We start from the raw sequence: 21,250 nt of genomic DNA on the forward strand, positions 1-21,250 counted from the left end.
GGAAGAAGGACCCCGGCATCTAGCTCCTCTCTTCCCTCTACATAGAATCTTATCAGTAGCAACTGCCATCTAGCTGAGTAATTTAAAAATGAGTAATTTAAAATTTAAATCCAGATTTTACCAATGAATTGAGAATTTTTGAAAATAAATAATTAGACCAGGAAGAGAAAGAAGCAGATTTCTTCGATAACATATGTTACAAAGTTGCTTTTTTCATGCACACTATTGATTCATGAAAAAAAAAATGATAACAACGGTTACTCCTTAACAGTGTAAGTGTTTTTTTTTCCAGAAGTTAAAGATTTTACTGTGGCAATGTACAACAAAATCCACATCAAAAGGGGGTTTTGCTGTGGATTTTGACTCTCCAATTATTTTTTTCCCAATGTGTGACGTACATGTACGTCGAAGATTGGCTGACAGTATATGTAGATGGCTCAGGAGCTAATCTACATATGGTGGATGCCAGATGTATTATACAACCAGCAACTTCCTCTAACAGCAGTGACCAGGGCTGACTCCTATTCCTGCTGTTAGCCCATTAAATCCCACTGTCAATCACTGACTGCAGCATTTAATGCGCACAATTTCCTTCATAGCAAACCATCATTTTATTTGTATACTTCAAAATGTTTTCTATTACAGTATGTAGAACATCAAAGGATCACAGGTTCAAGTCCACAGAGAAGACTAAAAAATAAAAGTTTTCAAAAAATATATATAAAAAGTTGAATCACCCTACTTTTCCTCTTATAAAAACAAATAATTTTTTTTTTTAAACGCAATCATATTTGGTAACACCATGTCTGTAAAAATCAAATCTATGAAAATATTAAATAACAACCTCTATAGAAAGTGGTGTTAGGCATAAAATATTGAAAAGCCAAAATTGGCATTTTTCAGTTAGAGCAACTCTCCCAAAAAAGTCAGTAAAAAAGCGATCAAAACGTATTAATTCCAAAACGGCATTAATAAAAGCTTCAGCTCACCACACAAAAAATAAGTCCTACAATGCTATGGACAGAAAATTTTTTAAAAAAAACTTGCGGGTCTCAGGAAATAGTGACACAAACCAAATCCTTTTTTTCACAGACTTCAGATTTTTTTTTCACTACTGAAATAAACAAATAACTTTTCAAGTTTAGCATCGCCATTATTCTACTGACAAGAAGGTAATTTTTCACAACAAATTCAGTAAAAACAAAATAAAAAAAGGCAGAATTGCAGGGGTTTTTTACATTTTACCACACTATTTTCAAGTGCATTACATGGTAAAATGAACAATGTCACTCAAAAATACAACTCACCCTGAAAAAATCAAGCCTTCACACAGTTGTGTCAATGCAAAAATAAAAGGTTATCACTCCTGAAATAAAGGGAAGAAAAAAACCCACAAAGACAAAAAAGTGTTCGAGACGGGAAGTTATTAAAGGGAAACGGTCAGTAGGTTTTCACCAAACTACTTATATGCACATATAGCTCCAGCAAAGACAAGTCCAGCAATATCTTTAGCTAAACAGTATGCTCCTCCATTACTCAGAAATCAGTGTCTTAATTGATATGTAAATGAGGCTGAAGTGCTTTGGACATTTTGAAGCTCTTCTCAAGCCTCTTTCACTCTGGCTTTATTCCCCAGCCAGTACTGCCTTCTCTTGCTTGACTGACAGCTCCTTTGCGTAAAGTCACACAGCATAAAGACCATCAGTCAAACAAGAGAAGGCAGCAGGATGGCTCAGTGGTTAGCACTGCAGCCTTGCAGCGCTGGGGTACTGGGCTCAAATACTGCCAAGGACAACATCTGCAAGGGGTATTTATGTTCTCCCTGTGTTTGTGTTGGTATCTTCTGGCTTCCTCCCACACTCCAAAGACATACTGATAGGATATTTAGATTGTGAGCCCTAATGGTGACAGCAATGATGTCTGTAAATCGCTGTGGACTTAATGGGGCTATATAAGCAAGTAAAAAAAATAGTGCTGGGTGGGGAATAAAGCAGTTCCATGTATAGGTTTCTGGATCACGTGCATTGATTTCTACAATCCCTGATTGAATATTTTAAACAAATCTTTTGTATGTAGATAAACCCCAATGTTTCTGCTTGGATATGCATCATGGAGACAAAAACACAAAATTAAAGTTTAAATATTTAATGCTTCCTCTTTCCATCTTATCTTTACTCAGTTTGTTGAACACTATATTATATTAAAGAACAATAACATGAACCCCCTTGAGTCGTCCGTATGGGCATGGAGGTCATAGAAAGTTAAATAAAATTATATCTTGATATCTGTGATCTGATGTTTTATTCCAGAGAAATCCACATTTTTCTTAATATGTAAATGAGCTAATTACTATGGATAGGACAAATCTCCCTGAGAATTTGCTTCCAGAGCATTTTTTAAATGAAAGGGGGCGTTAACAATGTAAGATTAGTAATTTAGAATTGTACCTGAATACTTATAACACTTCTTCAGTTTCCATCTCACAGGCCACAATTGTGGGGGGAGAACAGTACAGCAGAACTTTGTCTCATTACAAATACATCTGATCTGCAGCTTCAGTTGTCCTTTCCTAGTGCTGTCTGCTCTGCTGCAGAACTATGGCAGATAATAACTAACACTGTACATTATAGTTGAATTTTGACTCATTACAAACACATTTGTAGTTGCAGCTCTCTTCTCACAGTGCTGTCAGTTATTCTGCCCCCCCCACTGTCTGCCTGTAAGATGAAAGTTCAAGTACTGAGAGGACTGCAGCTGCAAATGTGTTTGTAATGAGACAAAGTTTAGTTCTGCTTTACTCTGTTAGTAATAATCACACACAGCTCTGAACTGAGATCAGGAAAGAAGGCTGTCAGTCATTATAAGTCCGGCCCACTGTTAACAACTCAATTACATATTACGAAAAATGTGGATTTCTCTGGAATAAGACATCAGATCGCAGATACCAAGGTATCATTTTATTCAATTTCTATTACCTATATGCCCATATAGGAGGTTTGATCCTAATGACTGATTCCCTTTAAAGGGAACCTGTCATGTCTTATCTACTATGCAAACTAACCCCATTGCGTTGTTAGTGATGCAATGTGCAACACTAACACTCTTTTTTCATTAAAATTGGGACAAACATAATGAGTATATAACATTTTCTATACTTATATCATACCTGGTCATTCAGTCAAAGGGATGTGATCCTCATATTCAGTCAGGGCTGGCGTCGCCCACATATTTGAATTTTGCTCCCGGCGAGCGCTGAATTCAGTGTGGGACGCTTGCTCAGTATGAGATGGCCAGACAATAAAGCTTGCAGCGTTGGGAGCCGTATGCGCTATGAGCCGCGGCTCCCCACACATGCGCAGTGAGGCTGTGTAGCGGAGATCTTAACTGCACACGTGCGGGGAGCCGCTCAACACAGTGCATGCGCAGTGAAGCTGAGAAATCCACAGCCTCACAGCGCATGCGTGACTCCCAGGGCTGCAAGCTTTACTGCCTGGCCATCTCATACTGCACAAGCACACATACTGACTTCAGCACTCGGCAGGAGCAAAATTCAAATATGTGGGCGTGTGCCAGCCATGACTGAATGCGGCACCACCCTTGACTGAATGCGAGAATCACACCACTTTGACTGAACTTGCAGGTATGAAATAAGTATAGAAAATGTTATATACTCCTTATATTTGTGCCAATTTTAATGAAAAAAAGCATGTTAGTGATGCACATTGCATCACTAACAACGCAATGGGGCAGTTTACATACTAGATAAGACATGATAGGTTCCCTTTAACCACTGCAACAAATACAGAACAATGTATTGAACAATAATAGGGAATTTAATTGAAAAGACTCACCTTCAGAGTAGAGATCCAAATGGCATGGAGTTTTTGGATACCTACTATTTGTATGGTTTCCTAACTTAGTCACTCCACCACTCTCAGAATAACAACATTTGGAGTTTGGACTTTCTTTTCCTAAAAAAGACATAATATTCAGTGATTAGAATTCAAAATTACAATATCACTATGCACATGATGTGAATAAGGATCATTTCAGCAAGTTTTAAATTATTTAAGAAAATCACAGATATTTTTTACTATGTCATTCTACGATGGGTGGATCATACAGTTATTGCCGAAAGTGTTGGCACCCTTGAAATTGTTCCAGAAAATTAAGTATTTCTCCTAGAAAATTATTGCAATTACACATGTTTTGTTATCCACATGTTTATTTATGTGTACTGGAACAACACAAAAAAAAACAGAGAAAAGGGGCAAATTGGATATAACCCCAACAAAAAATGGGCCGCACAAAATTGTTGGCACCTTCAACTTAATATTTGGTTGCACATCCTTTGGAACAAATAACTGCAATCAATCGCTTCCTATAACTATCAACAAGCTTCTTATACCTCTCAACTGGAATTTTGGACCACTCTTCTATTCCAAACTGCTCCAGGTCTCTCATATTTGAAAGGTGTCTTCTCCCAACAGCAATTTTAAAATCTCTCCACAGGTGTCAAATGGGATTTATATCCGGACTCATTGCTGCCCATTTCAGAACTCTCCAACACTTTGTTTCCATCCATTTCTGGGAGCTTCTTGAAGTATGTTTGGGGTCATTGTCCTGCTGGAAGACCCATGACCTAGGACGCAAAACCAGCTTCCTGACACTGGGCACTATATTGCAACCCAAAATCCTTTGGTAATCTTCAGATTTCATGATGCTTTGCAGACAGTCAAGGCACCCAGTGCCAGAGGCAGCAAAACAACCCCATAGCATCTTTGAACCTCCACCACATTTGACTGTAGGTACTGTGCTCTTTTCTTTGAAGGTCTCATTTAGTTTTTGGTAAACATTAGAATGATGTGCTTTACCAAAAAGTTCTGTCTTGGTCTCATCTGTCCACAAGACGCTGTCTCAGAAGGATTTTGGCCTCCTCACGTACATTTTGGCAAACTGCAGTCTAGCATTTTTATGTTTCTGTGTCAGCAGTGGGGTCCTCCTGGGTCTCCTGCCATAAGTTTTAATTTCATTCAAGTGTCAACAGATAATTTGCACGGACACTGATGCACCCTGAGCCTGCAAGACAGCTTGAAGTTCTTTGGAACTTGATTGGGGGCTGCATATCCATCATCCAGACTATCCTGCATCGCAATCTTTCATCAATTTTTGTCTGTCATGTCCATGAGATTAGCTACAGTGCCATGGGTTGTAATCTTCTTGATTATGTTCCACACCATGGACAAAGGAACATCAGCATCTCTGGATATGGGCTTGTATCCTTGAGATTGTTGATATTGTTCAACAATTTGGGTTCTCAAACCCTCAGACAGTTCTCTTCTGCACTTTCTTTTCACCATGCTTAGTGTAGCAAACACAGACACACACGGCAAAGACTGAGTCAACTTCTCCCCTTTTTATCTGCTTTCAGGTGTGATTGTTTTATTGCCCACACATGTTACTTGCCACAGGTGAGTTTGAATGAGCATCACATGCTTGAAATTAAATTGTTTACCCACAATTTTGCAAAGGTGCCAACAATTTTGTTCAGCCCATTTTTGGGGTTTTGCGTGAAATTATGACAAGTTTTTTTCCCTTTTTTTTTTATGTTTAGCCACTACACACAAAGAAAATAAACATGTCTATAACAAAACATATGTAATTCAAATAATTTTCTGGGAGAAATACTTAATTTTCTGGAGAAATTGAAAGGGTGCCAACACTTTTGGCCATGACTGTATGTTGGAGCTGAATTTAATATGTTAATTTTAAGAGAACTACAAAAATAATACAAACAGGCAGATTCAAATAGTTTTCTCTGTGCTTAATCTGCTTAAGCGATTGTGTTCAATTTATTATATTGCCACATAGCTCAATAACAAGTTGTCTAAAATTAGACTGTGCAAAACCATCCTTATATTCGATAATAAAGCTCTAAAGTGTCAAGCAAGTAGAATAGATAATATATATAATTCAAAGGACAGGCACCAAAAGAGGCACTACAAGGAAAATAAATCTGCCCCAAAGTTACAACACTTATGCACTTCAATGTCATGCAGTGACTGCATGCCAGCGATTCACTGATCATTCATCTAAGATAGACAATTTGTGATAGATGATAGATAATTGAATGGATCTAGGGGTTTATTATAGCTTCTTCTAAAACAGCCAATTAGAGACTACTGTATGTAATTTTCAGGAACAGGTGATGATACCCTTCACTGGCAATTAATTAAATTGTAGAAGTTGACAAGGCATCAATGAAGTTTTTTTTACATATTTTGTATTAAATAAATTAGACCGCATCAAAGTACATGACTGTTCTTTATATCCGGCATGTAACAAATTAACAGCATATCAGGAATCACCTAATTGTCACCTGAACTTACAAATTATACTATCTTTAGTATAGTGCCTGAATGTCACCAATGAAATGTCAGGGATAAAAGTTCATTGTTGTAAACAGAGATTACTGCAGCATTTTAAAGAGTAACTACTGTTTAAAAAAAAAAACTTTTGACATGTTATGGTGACATCAGCACTTTAATTAGCTGGGGTTTGGGTGCTAAGGCAATAGGGCAGAAGTGCTCAGCTTAGTGCTGTACCTGTATAGCTGTGAATGAACTTGCTTTGCTCTCCTCAGAGGCAAGATTAGCTGAGTTCACACCTATGAAGATCACCACACCCATAGTCCATATAGTGTTTCCTGGATTAGTGTGTATGGGTGCCAATGCTACAGCAGACCGCCCACTTCGAATTGAGTAAGGGCGTTATTGTTGCGAGAGAAAACATCAGTCTTTCATGGATATTATGTGAACCTTTTCTATTGGAAAGGAATTTTTTCCATTTATGTAACTATGAAGAAACTATAATTCCTTGGATGTGCCACTCTTTTTCTACATAGATGTGTATGCACCCATAGACCTTCATGAGCCATGACACTATTAACCATCTACCCAAGGAGAGCTTAGTAGAGCTGACAGCTAAAAGCCAATAGTGCATAGTGCTTTACTGAGTGTTTGTGCCCTTTTGTTTCAGCAATTGAAAAACCCCAGCAACCAAAACTTGTAGAGGCAGTTACACTTAAAGATACTAAATTTGGAATAAAAAGGCCATGTTTCCGGTGAATAGCATTTAGAGGTTAGTTCAAAGAGCTAAAGCCAGAAAAATGGAAAATTAATTTGTCACCCACATCAGCTACACACTGTCACAAAATATAATATTAGAGTGTGTTCATCTAAGAAGAGGGACGGGTTGTTGGATTGGGAAGAGAAATGTAAGCTCCCACTCCAGTTTAGGGAAGAAAAGTTTGTTTAAGGTGCAAGGCTGTGGGCCTGTTCCTGATACCTAATAAAGCTTTAAGCATAGATGGTAGCTAGGTGGCCTAAGATTTATTTAGCCCCTGTACTCATAAAATATGTTTTTCAGTATGAAAAGAAAGAAAGCTTGTTGATCGTAAGTGAAACTGAGGTTAAACTACTTGGTGTGTCTGTCCGGCAAACCCTGGAGATGGGTGATCATGACAGTTAATGTCCAGAGTTGTGACAATATTTACTTTTTTATCTACAAAAATATACAGCAATGAGAATTTCTGGATGAATATGTTACCTTGTTATATTGCGGTACATTTGTCACACATGCTAACTACATATTTCTCGTGTCATTGTATGCTCCCCTGAGCAAAGTTGTAAAAGCTACACCTTTCAAAATGTATATTATTTTTTCCTGAGAAACAGAAGCTTGTGATATGCTGATAAGGTGGGAAGCCTGGGATGTCGGGTGTGATATGCTTAAAACGTGGCTTATCTGCTTATTGTACGGATACGCAGAAATTATTCTTTCAACAAAATATCAAGCACTAATTATCCAGTGAACCTCGACAACATGTTTGCTGACACCAGTAATTGTCTGTCTGTATGAAATCACTGCCTTGGGGGAAATAGAAATAACATACAAGAGTGTGAAACATGGCTAAACTGGAACTTTTGGGAGACCTAAAAGTCATTCCCTACACTTCGAATTAAAGTATGGGGTTTATTGTCTACACTATGATTAATTCTAATGAAAATATTTATGCTGTATGATCAAGAATGAGGATTCCTAGGAATGATAATTGTGTAGTCTAAAGAAGCTGCCAATGACCCTTTGAACAAGGAAAAAGCTAGTATGTCAGGTAAAATGATCTTTTGGTTTGTGTTTGTGTAAGCAAGACCAGTATTGCCAATAACAATGGCAGCGTATGTGTACTGATCGATTTATTACAGTTCAAACTGCATATGAAGCAGGGGTGGCGTGCATATACAGGTAAATCCAGCAAACATGTTTTCGGTTGGCAGTCATTAAATGATGAGCACCATGTAATGTAGAATGGTGTGAAAAAGTGTTTGACCCCGTCCTGATTTCTTATTCTTTTGCATGTTTGTCACATTTAAATGTTTCAGATCACAAAACAAATTTAAATATTAGACAAAGATAACATAAGCAAACACAAAATGAAATGAAAGTCTTTATTATTAAGGGAAAAAAAATCCAAACCTACAGGGCCCTGTGTAAAAAAGTGATTGCCCCCCACCCCTTAAAACATAAATTAATTGTGGTTTATCACATCTTTGGGAAGCTGAGTTTAATTTCCCTAGCCACACACAAGCCTGATTACTGTCACACCTGTTCTCAATCAAAAAATCACTTAAACAGGACTTGCCTGACAAACTGAAGTAGACCAAAAGATCCTCAAAAGCTAGATATCATGTTGTGATCCAAAGAAAATCAGGAACAAATGATAAACAAAGTAATTGAGATCTACCTGTCTGAAAAAGGTAATAAAGCCATTTCTAAAGATTTTGAACTCCAGAGAAACACAGTGAGAGCTATTATCCACAAATGGCAAAACCATGGAACAGTGGTGAACCTTCCCAGGAGTGGCCGACCTACCAAAATTACCCCACGAGTGCAGCAATGACTCATCCAAGAGGTCACAAAAGACAACACAACAACATTCAAAGAACTGTATGCCTCACATGCCTAAGTTAAGGTCAATGTTCATGACTCCACCATAAGAAAGAGACTGGGCAAAAATGGCATGCATGGCAGAGTTCCAAGACAAAAACCACTGCTGAGCAAGAACAACATAAAGGCTTGTCTTAGCTTTTCCAGAAAACATCTTGATGATCGCCAAGACTTTTGGGAGAATACTCTATGGACTGACTAAACAAAAGTTGAACTTTTTGGAAGGTATATGTCCCATTACATCTGGTGTAGAATTAACACAGCATTTCAGAAAAGGAACATCATGCCAACAGTAAAATATAGTGGTGGTAGGGTGATGGTCTGTGGTTCTTTTGCTGCTTCAGGACCTGGAAGACTTGCTGTGGTAAATGGAACCATGAATTCTTCTGTCTACCAAAAAATCCTGAAGGAGAATGTCCGGCCATTTGTTTGTGACCTCAAGCTCTAGTGCACTTAGGCTATGCAGCAGGACAATGATCCAAAACACACCAGCAAGTCCACCTCTGAACGGCTTAAGAAAATCTAAATTAAAACTTTGTTGTGGCCTAGTCAAAGTCCTGACCTTAATCCAATTGAGATGCTGTGACATGACCGTAAAAAGGCGGTTCATTGTCGGAAAATCTCCAATGTTGCTGAATTACAACAATTTTGCAAAGGTTAGTGGGCCAAAATTCCTCCAGAGCGTTGTAAGAAACTCATTGCCAGTTATCACAAACGCTTGATTGAAGTTGCCGCTGCTAAGGGTGGCCCAACCAGTTATTAAATTTAGGGGGTGGTTTGGATTTCTTTTCCCCTTAATAATAAATTCCTTCATTTAAAAACTGTATTTTGTGTTTACTTGTGTTATCTTCGTCTAATATTTAAATTTGTTTTGTGATCTGAAACATTTAAGTGTGACAAACATGTAAAAGAATAAGAAAACAGGAAGTGGGCAAACACTTTTTCATACCACTGTATATGATCCTTTATTAATAGGCTATTTAGGCTATTGAGGGCTGATGTGCAACTACCTATATAGGTTTCCTCAGACACAAGGAGCAGTATATTTATTTATTTTACCTGCTTATACAGCACCATCATATTCATCAGGACTTTACAGAGATCATCATCACTGTACCAATCACAATCTAAATTCCCAATCAGTATGTTTTTCCAGTGTGGGAGGAAATTGCAGCACTCGAGTGAAACCCAACAAACAAGGGGAAAACATACAAACTCCTTAGATATGATATCCTTGATTTGAACCCAGGAGCCCAGCACTGCAACAGTCTTAACCAATAAGCCACCATGCTGCCCACAGCCCTCTATCACTGTACTAATTAAAAGTGGCAGTGCAAAAGAAAAAAAAAGAGTGTAATTAAATTGTTACTTAATACTTGTATAATGTGGAAGCCACACACCCATTGCCAAGGTTGACTCTTTTTCAGGCTTCATTACCAAACAATAATAATTACTTGATATACAAGGTGATTCACAGTCTAAGTTAAGTATGGTTTTAAAGAGGACCTTTCTCAATATTTTTTATTTTAAACTGTATACATATCTCAGTAAGGAGTGGCTGATTAGTGCATCATATATATTTTTTACCCCACAGAAAATACAGGCAGATCATCATCCACCTTGCAACACCATCAGGGAGGAGCCTGACTGGTTCCAAATAAATTCTGTAGCAGTACAATGACCTCAAACATACAATCAATGTCATAGAGAACTATTTTCAGTGTAAAGAAAAGCAAGGAGTCCTCAAAATGATAAAATGCCTCACACAGAGGCCTGATCCCAATATCATTGAGTCTGTGTGGCTTTACATGAAGAGGCAGACATATCGGCCTACATCAACAGAAGATTTGTGATGAGTTCTTCAAGACGTTTGGAACAATGTCCGTGTCGGGTTCCTTCAAAAGTTGTATGCAAATTTAAGTAAAAGAATTGATGCTTTGATGCTGTTCTGAAAGCAAAGGGTGGTCCCATCAAATATTAATTTGATTTAAATTTCTCTTTTGTTCATTCCCTTTGCTAAACTCTGATAAAAATAAACAATTAACACTTCTATTTTTTTTTTAATAATTCTTACTTTGCAGTATTTTTCCATTCCTGCCTAAAACTTTTACACTGTACTGTATATACAAAGTATATACAGTATGTACATTAAAATCTCATCCAAAACTACCCATGCTACATAATTATTTTTATTTATCCTGCATAGTGGACTCTGTAAAAAAATTAAAACCAATGCCAAAATTGAAATTTTTGTTCTTCTTGCCTCCCAAAAAAATGGAGAAAATGTGACCAAAAAAGTCATATGTACTAAATGATACAAATAAAAACTAAAGTTTTCCTTAAAAAAATAAATAAAAAAAAATGTCTCTCAGAATACTGGAAAAAGAAAAACACATGTTTTTTTATTAAATGTAGTTAATATGAAAAATTAGTAATCAGTCAAAAGACTGTATGGACATGATATGCAAAAATAAAATTTAAAGATTTAAAAAACAAAGCTAGAAAATGTCATGATGTCACTCCTTCCACAAAAAAACAAGCTCCCATCTAATAAAAGAAAAATAATAAAGCTAAATGGTTAATCGGCTCCTGATGCGGAAGTGACCAGAGCAACTAACATCACATTTACTGATGCTGTCCAGGACAGATATATGATTGGAACGTGTCCCCTGATGAAGCTAAGGTGAAACATACGTTGGGACACAAGGACCACATCCTATACCAGTCCCTGAGACATGCAAGTTTACTTTGCAGCTATTTTTCTTGTACATCAGATGCAGCATTTCATTGATTAATCTTGTCTGCAACTTATACCAAGTAGTACATATAGAGCACCACTAGGGTTCTGTGCTGGAAGCGCCATTTTTTGTGGCAAACATTGATACCCATATATATTACTAATGTATTGTTTTGAACAGAGTTATGTTTGAACAAATATTGACCACTTGCAAATTCATAATTGTGACAGTCGTGTTAAGGTGATGTGTGGCCCTCAATTGAGAGTACTCTGTTGGATTGATACTGTTTTTTTCTATATATATGTTGTTTCAATAAAGATATAAACTTGAGACATTAGGAACCCATTGTTATTCTTGTGGTGGTGTTCAGATATATGATTGGCAGGTATTGTGCACCTAACCTACTCATTAGGATAGGGCACCTGCACAAAACCTGGCAATCCTGCATGTGTTTCAGTAGTTATCAGTAGACATGACGTCACTGCTCCCCCCCAGATACAGAAATTAGCATTGTATGAAAAATCCTGTAAGGTTCTTGAAATGCGAATGGATACCCAAAATATATTAGAAAACTTTGCTTTGTTCAATTAATATACTTTATTTGCTGAAACCTTACTATTTCTTTAACATCCTATGAAGGTCAAGTTTACTTCACCACAATATTATAACTCATAATTCCCTATCACCTTATTTTATGCATGACTGTATTTGGTTCCTTTCAGTCAAACAACATTAACATTGTTAACCCCTTAATGACTGCCAATACGCCTTTTATCGCTGGCCGTTAAGGGGCCATATTCCTCAGCACCGCTTTTTAATGGCGCTGAGGAATAAGAGTATAGTGCTGCCCCGTGGCTGAAATTCCTGCGGGTGTCAACTACATGTGACAGCTGACACCCTGAGGTTTCGGCCCCAGCCAGTTTTGAACCCGCTCGGGGCAGATTAACCCCTTAAATACCGCTGTCAATCGCAACAGTGGTATTTAAGTTGTTGCAAGAGGGTTGACCCCCTTAGTAACCATCGGACCCCCCACAATGGAAATTGTGGGTCCTAATGGTTACCATGGTACCCGGAGGTACGATGACCTGTGAGATTCAGCTGTAAGCTGTATCTCATAGGCACAGTCAGTGACTGATAGCCTCATGCACTGCAGTACACGAGTACTGCAGTGTATGACACCAAAGCGCAAAATAAAAAATATACATTTCCCACAGTGGGACTAAGTAAAAAAGTGAAAAAGTAAAATAAAATATTTAAAAAAAGGAAAAAAAACACAAAGCGCACACAAATCATGAAAAGCCGTTTCACCACACAAAACACAACCTTTGTGATATAACAAAAATAAACTAGAAAAGTACATATAATTGGTAACGCCGTGTCCGTAACAACCCGCTCTATAAAACTGGCACGTTATTGCAAATGCTGTAAAAAAAGTTAAATAAAAAACACGCCAAAAATATTGCTTTTTCATCATACTGACTCACAAAAAAGTGAATAAAAAGCGATCAAAAAGTCATAAGTAAAAAAAAATTGTATAAATCAAAATTCCAAACCGTCCCACAAAAGACAACCCTAATATGAGTTACAGCTCTCAGAATATGGCGATGCAAAATCAAATTCATTTTTGTAAAATATTGTTTTTAGTGTGTAAAAATAGCAAAGCATGAAAAAACTATAAATTTGGTACCGCTGTAATCATACTGACCCAACAAACAAATCAGCCTTATCACTTTTACCACACTGTGAACGGCGCAAAAGAAAATAAATAACAACAATAACTGAATTGCTGGTATTTTCTGTGTTTGAAAAATCTGAATAAATAGCGATCAAAAAATATTATGTGCTCCAAAATGGTACCAAAAAAACCTGCAACTCACTACGCAAAAAATAAGCTCTCATACAGCTCTGTTCACCAAAAAATAAAAAAGTTACAGCTCTCAGAATATGGTGATGAAAAAAATTACTTTTTATATATAAAAAAAACATTTTTATTGTGTGATTGCAGGAAAACCTAAAAAACCCCGATATAAATCTGGTATTACTGTAATCACACCGACCTAAAGAATAAATCTTCGGTATCACTTTTACCGCACGGTGAACAGTGCAAAAATAAAAATAAGAATTATTCTTGGTGTCTATTTGTTTATTCTACCTCCCAAAAATAATAAGGAATAGGGCTTGGGTCACATTTATCCTGCACTCTCAGCTGAATATCAGTGTTTCCAAGGAAGTTCCCCAAAACCGCAATTCAGACAAAACCCTCGACGGAACCACTCACTTATGAGGCAGACACTTTGGACTGGTCTGTGATCCGGTGTTGTCCCATCATTTTAGGTGTCTTTTTAGCTCACAAGTGTGGTCGACCACAGATATGTGCACGCATAAAAAAGATGGACACCAACGGTGCAAACGTCAAACGGACTCCAAAGTGTCTCCATCTGCCTCATTTTTGTGGGTGGTTCCATTGAAAATTTTGTCTGAATCGCATTTTTGTGGGGTTTACACATAAAAACCCAGACATATAAGCACTCAGCATAGAGCACAAGAAAGCAATCCAGCCTTATACTGAAAGCGTTAAAAAATATTATGTACCCCAAAATGTTACCAATAAAGATCCTAATTTATCCCGCTCAAAACCAGCTTCCACTCAGGTCTGTCATCTGTCATTGGAACTATAGGGGGTTTCCATGTGACATGGCTCCCAAATCTAAATGCCCCCATCCTTCTGAGCCCCACTGTGCCTATACCGCAGCAAGTGGCCACATGTTTGGCATTATTGTAGTGAGGAGAGAGCATTTAACAATTCACGGGGTGCGTGTTGCCAGAAGCACAACCTGGGCACAATGTATAGGGGCACTACACTGTATAGGGGCATAATGTATGGGCACTTAATTGGCATTTTTGCAGTTCTAAAAAAAAAAGCCTAGTGTGGATGTTACAAAATAGTCATTATAGCCGTAGATTAATTCATTGAGAGGTGCAATTTCTACAATGGGGTCACTTTTGGGGGTTTTCTGCTATTCTAGCAAAATCTGAGCTCCAAAACCAAATAGCGCTCCTTCCTTCTCAGCCCTGACGTGTGGCCTAACAGTAATTTCTGACAACATATGGGGCATCCCCACATTCAGGAGAAATTGTGCAATAAATGATGGGGTTCAGTTTCACCTATTAACCCTTGTGTACCTGACAAATTTGAAGCAAATACAAAAATTACATTTTTATCGCTACAATGTAATATTTCCACATTTCAATTTTATAAACTTCTGAGTAGCACCTTTAGGGTCAAAATACTCACTACACCTCTAGATAAATTCCCTAGGCAGTGGATTTTCCATTATAGGTAATCTGGAGGGTATCTGCTGATCTGGCACTTTAGGAGCTCACAATCTATTCAAACGGAATCTGCATTCTAAAAGCTGAGCAGCACTCCTTCGCATCCGATCCCTGCTGTGTGCTCAAACAGTAGTGTACAACCATATATGGGTTACTGCCACATTTGGGAGAAATCGCATAACAAATTGTGGGGTCCAATTTTTCCCATTACCCCTTGTCTAAATTATAAATTTGATGCTAAAACAGTATTTTAGTGGAAAATAAATATTTTTTAGTAATCACATCTAAAAGTTATAAAGTTTTGTCAATCACATGTAGCTTAAAAATGCTCAGTACATCCCTAGATGAGTTTCTTGAGGGATCTAGTTTTGAAAATGGGGTCACTTGTTGGGGGTTTCTGCTGTTTTTGCATGTCAGAGGCTATCCAAATGCGACATGGCATTCATAATATATTTAAGACAAATAGCGCTCTTTTCTTTCCTAGCCCAGCAACATGCCCAAACAGAAGTTTTTGACCACACATGGGGTATCATCGCTTTCTGGAGAAATTGCATATAAAATTATGGGGTCCATTTACTCCTATTATACATTGTAAATATTATAAATTTGGGTCTAAAGCAACATTTTAATGAAAAAAATTAAACTTTTTAATATGATGACCTAATGTTATCAAATTCTGTGTAGTACCTGTGGGTTGCAAATGATCACTATATCCCTGGATAAAATCCTTAAGGGGCGTAGTTTCTAAAATGGTGTAACTTGAGGGGGGTTTCCACTGTTTAGGCACATTAGGGGCTCTCCAAACGCAACATGATGACCGCAGAGCATTCAATCAAAGTATGTGTTCCAAAATGTCACTCCTTTCTTTCCAAGCCCTGCCGTGCACCCAAACAGTCGTTTTTGACCACGTATTGGGTATCGACGTACTCAGAAGAAATTGCATAACAAAGTTTGGGGTCTATTGTCTCCTATTACCTTTGTGAAAATAAACAATTTGGGGCTAAAAGTACATTTTTGTGAGAAAAATTAGTTGCTTTTTTTTCACGGCTCTACGTTATAAACTTCTGTGAAGCACCTGGGAGTTCAAGGTGCTTACCACACATTTAAATATATTCCTTGAGGGTTCTAGTTTCCAAAATAGGGTCACTTGTGGGGGATTTCCACTGTTTAGGCACATCAGGGGCTCTCCAAATGCAACATAGTGTCCGCTCTCGATTCCAGCCATTTTTACGTTCAAAAAGACAAACGATACTCCTTCCCTTCTGAGCCTCGCCATGTGGCTAAACAGTAGTTTTTCCATATATATGGGGTATCGGCATACTCAAAAGAAATTGCACAACAAGTTTTGGTGTCCATTTTCTCCAGTTACCTTTGTGAAAATAAAAAAAATGGGGGCTTAAGTCAAATTTTTGTGAAAAAAGTAAAATGTTAATTTTTTTCTTCCACGTTACTTTAGTTCATGTGAAGTTCTTGAAGGGTTACTAAACGTTTTAAATGGAATTTTGAGGACTTTGAAGAGTGCAGTTTTTAGAATGGTGTCACTTTTGGGTATTTTATGTCAAAGGCCCCACAAAGTCACTTCAAATGTGATGTGGTCCCTAAAAAAATGGTTTTGTAAATTTAGTTGGAAAAATTAGAAATTGATTTTCAACTTTTAAACCTTATAACTTCCTAACTAAAAAAATGATGTTTAAAAAAATGATACAGATGTATAGTAGACAAGTTGTAAAAGTTATTTATTAACTATTTCGTGTGATATACCTCTCTGGTTTAAGGGCATAAGAAGCAAAATTTTCCAAATTTTTTCCAAATTTCCGATATTTTCACAAACAAACACAAGTCATATTGAACAAGTTTCACCACTATCGTGAAGTACAAAATGTCATGAAAAAGAAGTCTCAGAATCACTGGGATCCATTGAAGCTTTACAGAATTATTACCATATGAAATGACACTGGTCAGATTTAAAAATTTGGCCTGGTCATTAAGGTCAAAATTGGCTCGGTCACTAAGGGGTTCAATAGCCACAAAGCCAAAACATTTAGACTTTTCAATTAGGAACACATCAAAACCCAACTTTCTATCTTGTTTTGGATGGAAAATTAAAGAAATTGTGCAATCATTTTTTTTAGGTCTATAGCATAGCAAAGACAGACTCAAACATTAGAAAATAAGGTCTAGCTGTAATAACAAGGTAATACATGGAAGTCCTAAATCATAAAGTATACATTTACCTGCTTAAAATATATTTTAAAGCAGCTGACTACGCAAATCTCTGACTAAAAAATGGTAATATTTTTACTGCATGGATAACAGGATTCACACTAAATTATCTGCCAATGATTTGCTTCTGTTGTATCATTATTTGATAAAGTTGCAGCTTATTATTGTTTATTATGCTTAGAATACAGCACCCCAATTATGTTAATACTGGTGAATTATACAACAGATACATTCTAACAAAATAGAAAACAGGTAATTTATTGTCTTACATTTACCTTAAATAGATATAAATGCACATATTTTTAAGCAATGTCAAAGATATGGCACATCTTTGGTGACCTTAACAGCTTTATTACATTCCAAAAGAACTACCTGAGCTTTTTTTTACATAACCATATGCCCATCTCCATTTTTACACAATAAAGAAGAGGAGATGGGACCAAGTTTGAAACTAATTTGTTCTTAATTCCATCTGCCTTCCATCTGGGAGAATAACAAATAGTAGTTGTCAGAATGAACTATTTTATGGATTGAGAGCTTGAGGCTATTTGTATTAGCATGCACAATTCTAGTAGGCATTTATGTTAACTACTGTACTCCAGAATAAAGTGTCATCGACAAAGCTGGGAAAAGGTAATTGGAATTGTTTTGGTGAGATTACATTGTAATAAGCTTTTGACTGACATGTGTCAAGATCTCATCAAGGTAATTTGAGTAAGAGCCAAGATTAAGTGTAATGAGGAAACCTTTCGTAGAGTCATCAGTTTCATTAAGAATGGTGGGGAAAGGAAAATTAGCATTGACCAGCCAGATAATGAAATCTTGGAAAGTTTTTACTCTCTTCGTAATAGATGATTGATGAACATTAATGACCATTAAGTTTCTATTTATTATGTTAAGTTGAATAAAGAAATTGGCTGCAAATGATTTCCCAGAAAATTAAGCAATCAAGGAGCTATTAAGGAGGGATTTATTATATGAAATATAAAATGACAATTTCCCCACTGAATCCATGGACTAATCTATGTCTTTTGCCACAGTGCCCTGTCTAGGAAATCTGAAATTACAGAAGATGCAATCCATTCCATTATTTTTGTAAGCATATATTAGATATGAAGCATATCTAATTCTGGTTGCGAACATAGTAATGACAATAATGTACTTAAACACAAAAATTACAAGATCATGTATTGTGGAGAAGTCCTAGAGCCATAAAAAGCAACTTTGCAAAGAAATTGAAGGTCTCCAAAAAAAACTATATTGAAATTCTTATGTCAGTGGCTTTTAAGATTTGCTATTACACAAATGTAAAAATGTTTGGAAAGCAGTAGCACTAATTTTAATTTCTAAATAATTTTCACTATGGACATGATATAGCTCATGCATCTGAAAATCCACAAGATTCTATATTGCTAATAATGAAAACAAGAAGAATTACTACTACCTGTCAGAATTAGCCAGTGTCTACAGAGTCTTTTCTACATACCATATACTGTCATGACCAAAAGTGTTAGCACTGGGCACTATGTTGCGACCCCAAATCATTTGGTAATCATCAGATTTTATGATGTTTTGCACACAGTCAAGGCACCCAATGCTTGAGGCAGCAAAACAACCCCAAATAATCTTTGAACCTCCATCATATTTGACTTTAGGTACTGTGTTCTTTTTTTCGTAGGCCTCATTCCGTTTTCAGTAAACAGCAGAATGATGTGCTTTACTAAAAAGCTCTATCTTGGTCTCATCTGTCCACAAGACGCTTTCCCAGAAAGATTTTGATTTTATCACGTAAATTTGCTCAAACTGAAGTTTAGCATTTTTATGTCTCTGCAGTGGGGTCCCACTGGGTCTCTTGCCATACCTTTTCATTTCATTCAAATGTTGACAGTTCATGCTGACCCTGATTCTCCCTGAGACTGCAGGACAGCTTGAATTGCTTTGGAACTTGATTGGGGCTGCTTATCCACCATCCAGACTATCCTGCGTTGCAACCTTTGATCAATTTTTCTTTGCCATCCACATCCAGGGAGATTAGCCACAGTGCCATGGGTTGTAAACGTCTTGATTATGCTACGCATTGTGGACAAAGGAACATCAAGATCTTTGCAGATGGGCTTGTAACCTTGAGACTGTTGATATTTTTCAACAATTTTGGTTCTCAAGTCCTCAGACAGTTCTCTTCCCCTCTTTCTGTTCTCTGCCATCGCTAGCTTCTTGCAGCGACTGGGAGATCACGTGTGTCTGCTATTAAAGAAAACTGAGCAGTGAACATTCCAGTAGCTGATGTTGGCATGTGGGGGCACATGGCATTGACGTCATGTGCTGTGCCACTTACAAGCTGAAGTCAGTTGCCGGAATCAGAGGAGGACACCATGCTGCGAGGGAGCAGAGGGAAGGTGAGTAGAATAGTTTTTTGGTTTATGTGTGCGGCGTGATGGGGGACATATATACCAGAATGGGGATTATATATACCAAGATGGAAGTACATATATACCAGGATGAGGGCCATATCTGCCAGGATGGGGATCATATACCGTATACCAAGATTGGGGATCATAAATACCATAATAAGGCTCATATATACCAGGATGGGGATCATACACTCTATGCCAGGATGGGAATTAAAAATGCCAGGAAGGGACCAGGATGGACCACATATACACCAGGACTGGGGACATTAGTACAGAATTGGAGGACATTACCCCCATAACAGTTTCAGCAGCAGATCCCTCCATAACAGTACATCATGACCACATTTTTTGCTTCAAATTTTTTTTCCTCCTCATAGGTTTTCATAGGTACATCCTATGGCCGATGTCTTATAGTCTGCAAAATATGGTAATTGGATTATATAAAATAAGATAAAGTATACAAATAAATAAAAAATGCAAACAACATTATGAAAAAGAGGGGTGTTCTCCAAACAGATATATATTGACGCAGCGCAAATCATTATATATCAATGATATACTAAATAAAAAATACATTTTTTAATGCTGATTGCCCCTGAAACTGGGGATGGCATACTAGCACCAGTTACAGGGGAATTTTAGTTTCCTGACTGCTTAAGAGAGCTAAAAATCACAAGAATAAACTGGAGAAAAAAAAACAGATCATAAAATAATCACAAAGTTTATTGATTACAAACAACTACATTAAAAAGGATCCAGATGACGATGTCAGCAACATAATTAGTAATTTATAAATAGGGACATGATCCAATAAATAATTGAATAAAATCACAAAATCTAGAAATATTCTGACTCCACATAAATATTAAATGGCCCTAAAAGTACATATGATTGATCAAATAAATAAATCAATTTCTAAGAGAGGTAGAGATGCTACACAAAAAAAATGACAAGAAAAACGGTCAAACCAACCTTAATAAGTACATGGAACACTCCATTAAAAAATAAAGCATATAGCAGGTCTATATGAGGTAAGTGGAATAAGTACTGTCCCTTTATCTTGTTGTCTGACCCCACACTACAATGCATGTTTCATTAATTACTTCCTCACATGCCACCTATCACAAGACCCCCATCTCTCTTAACCTAATTATTGAATTTGAAAACCATTCAACCAATTCTGGGAGTAGGACCGATGTGATGGTCCCCCATATAGGGCTCTTCACAGCGAGGCCTGCATGGTCTCCAGACTAATCTCTAACTATCATTGTGTTTAAGACAAGAGCAGGACTCATAACCAAAGAGGATAGACCTCCATTTCTCTGTTTCAGCCTACGGTCTCCATCTGGAGACCACATGGGTAACGTCATGGAGAGGTCTTCAGGAGAAAATGTCAAAGTAGTCTTGGGGTGACATAATATATGGTAGCTTAACTCCTTTCATACTCAATACTGAATAAATTGAAATGTTTTGAAAATTTTGTGTACATTTTTTCAGAATTAGCATATCATTAACAAAGATCTATTGATTCTGTGATTT

General features: G+C 37.1%; 1 protein-coding gene across 11 annotated transcripts in view; it reads right to left on the minus strand.

Moving 5' to 3' along the window:
- The window catches only part of TENM2 (teneurin transmembrane protein 2), a 2,544,132-nt gene that overhangs the window by 1,952,490 nt on the left and 570,392 nt on the right, over positions 1-21,250 (minus strand). For all 11 annotated transcript variants that reach the window (XM_073651122.1, XM_073651120.1, XM_073651119.1 and 8 more), the window contains exon 2: positions 3,852-3,971. In XM_073651122.1, the coding sequence (XP_073507223.1) occupies positions 3,852-3,971 (120 nt within the window). The remainder of the gene's footprint in view (positions 1-3,851; positions 3,972-21,250) is intronic.

This window comes from Phyllobates terribilis, unplaced genomic scaffold (assembly GCF_046119375.1).
Source record: "Phyllobates terribilis strain yellow unplaced genomic scaffold, ASM4611937v1 Scaffold_11__3_contigs__length_659146591, whole genome shotgun sequence".
Lineage (NCBI taxonomy): Eukaryota > Metazoa > Chordata > Amphibia > Anura > Dendrobatidae > Phyllobates > Phyllobates terribilis.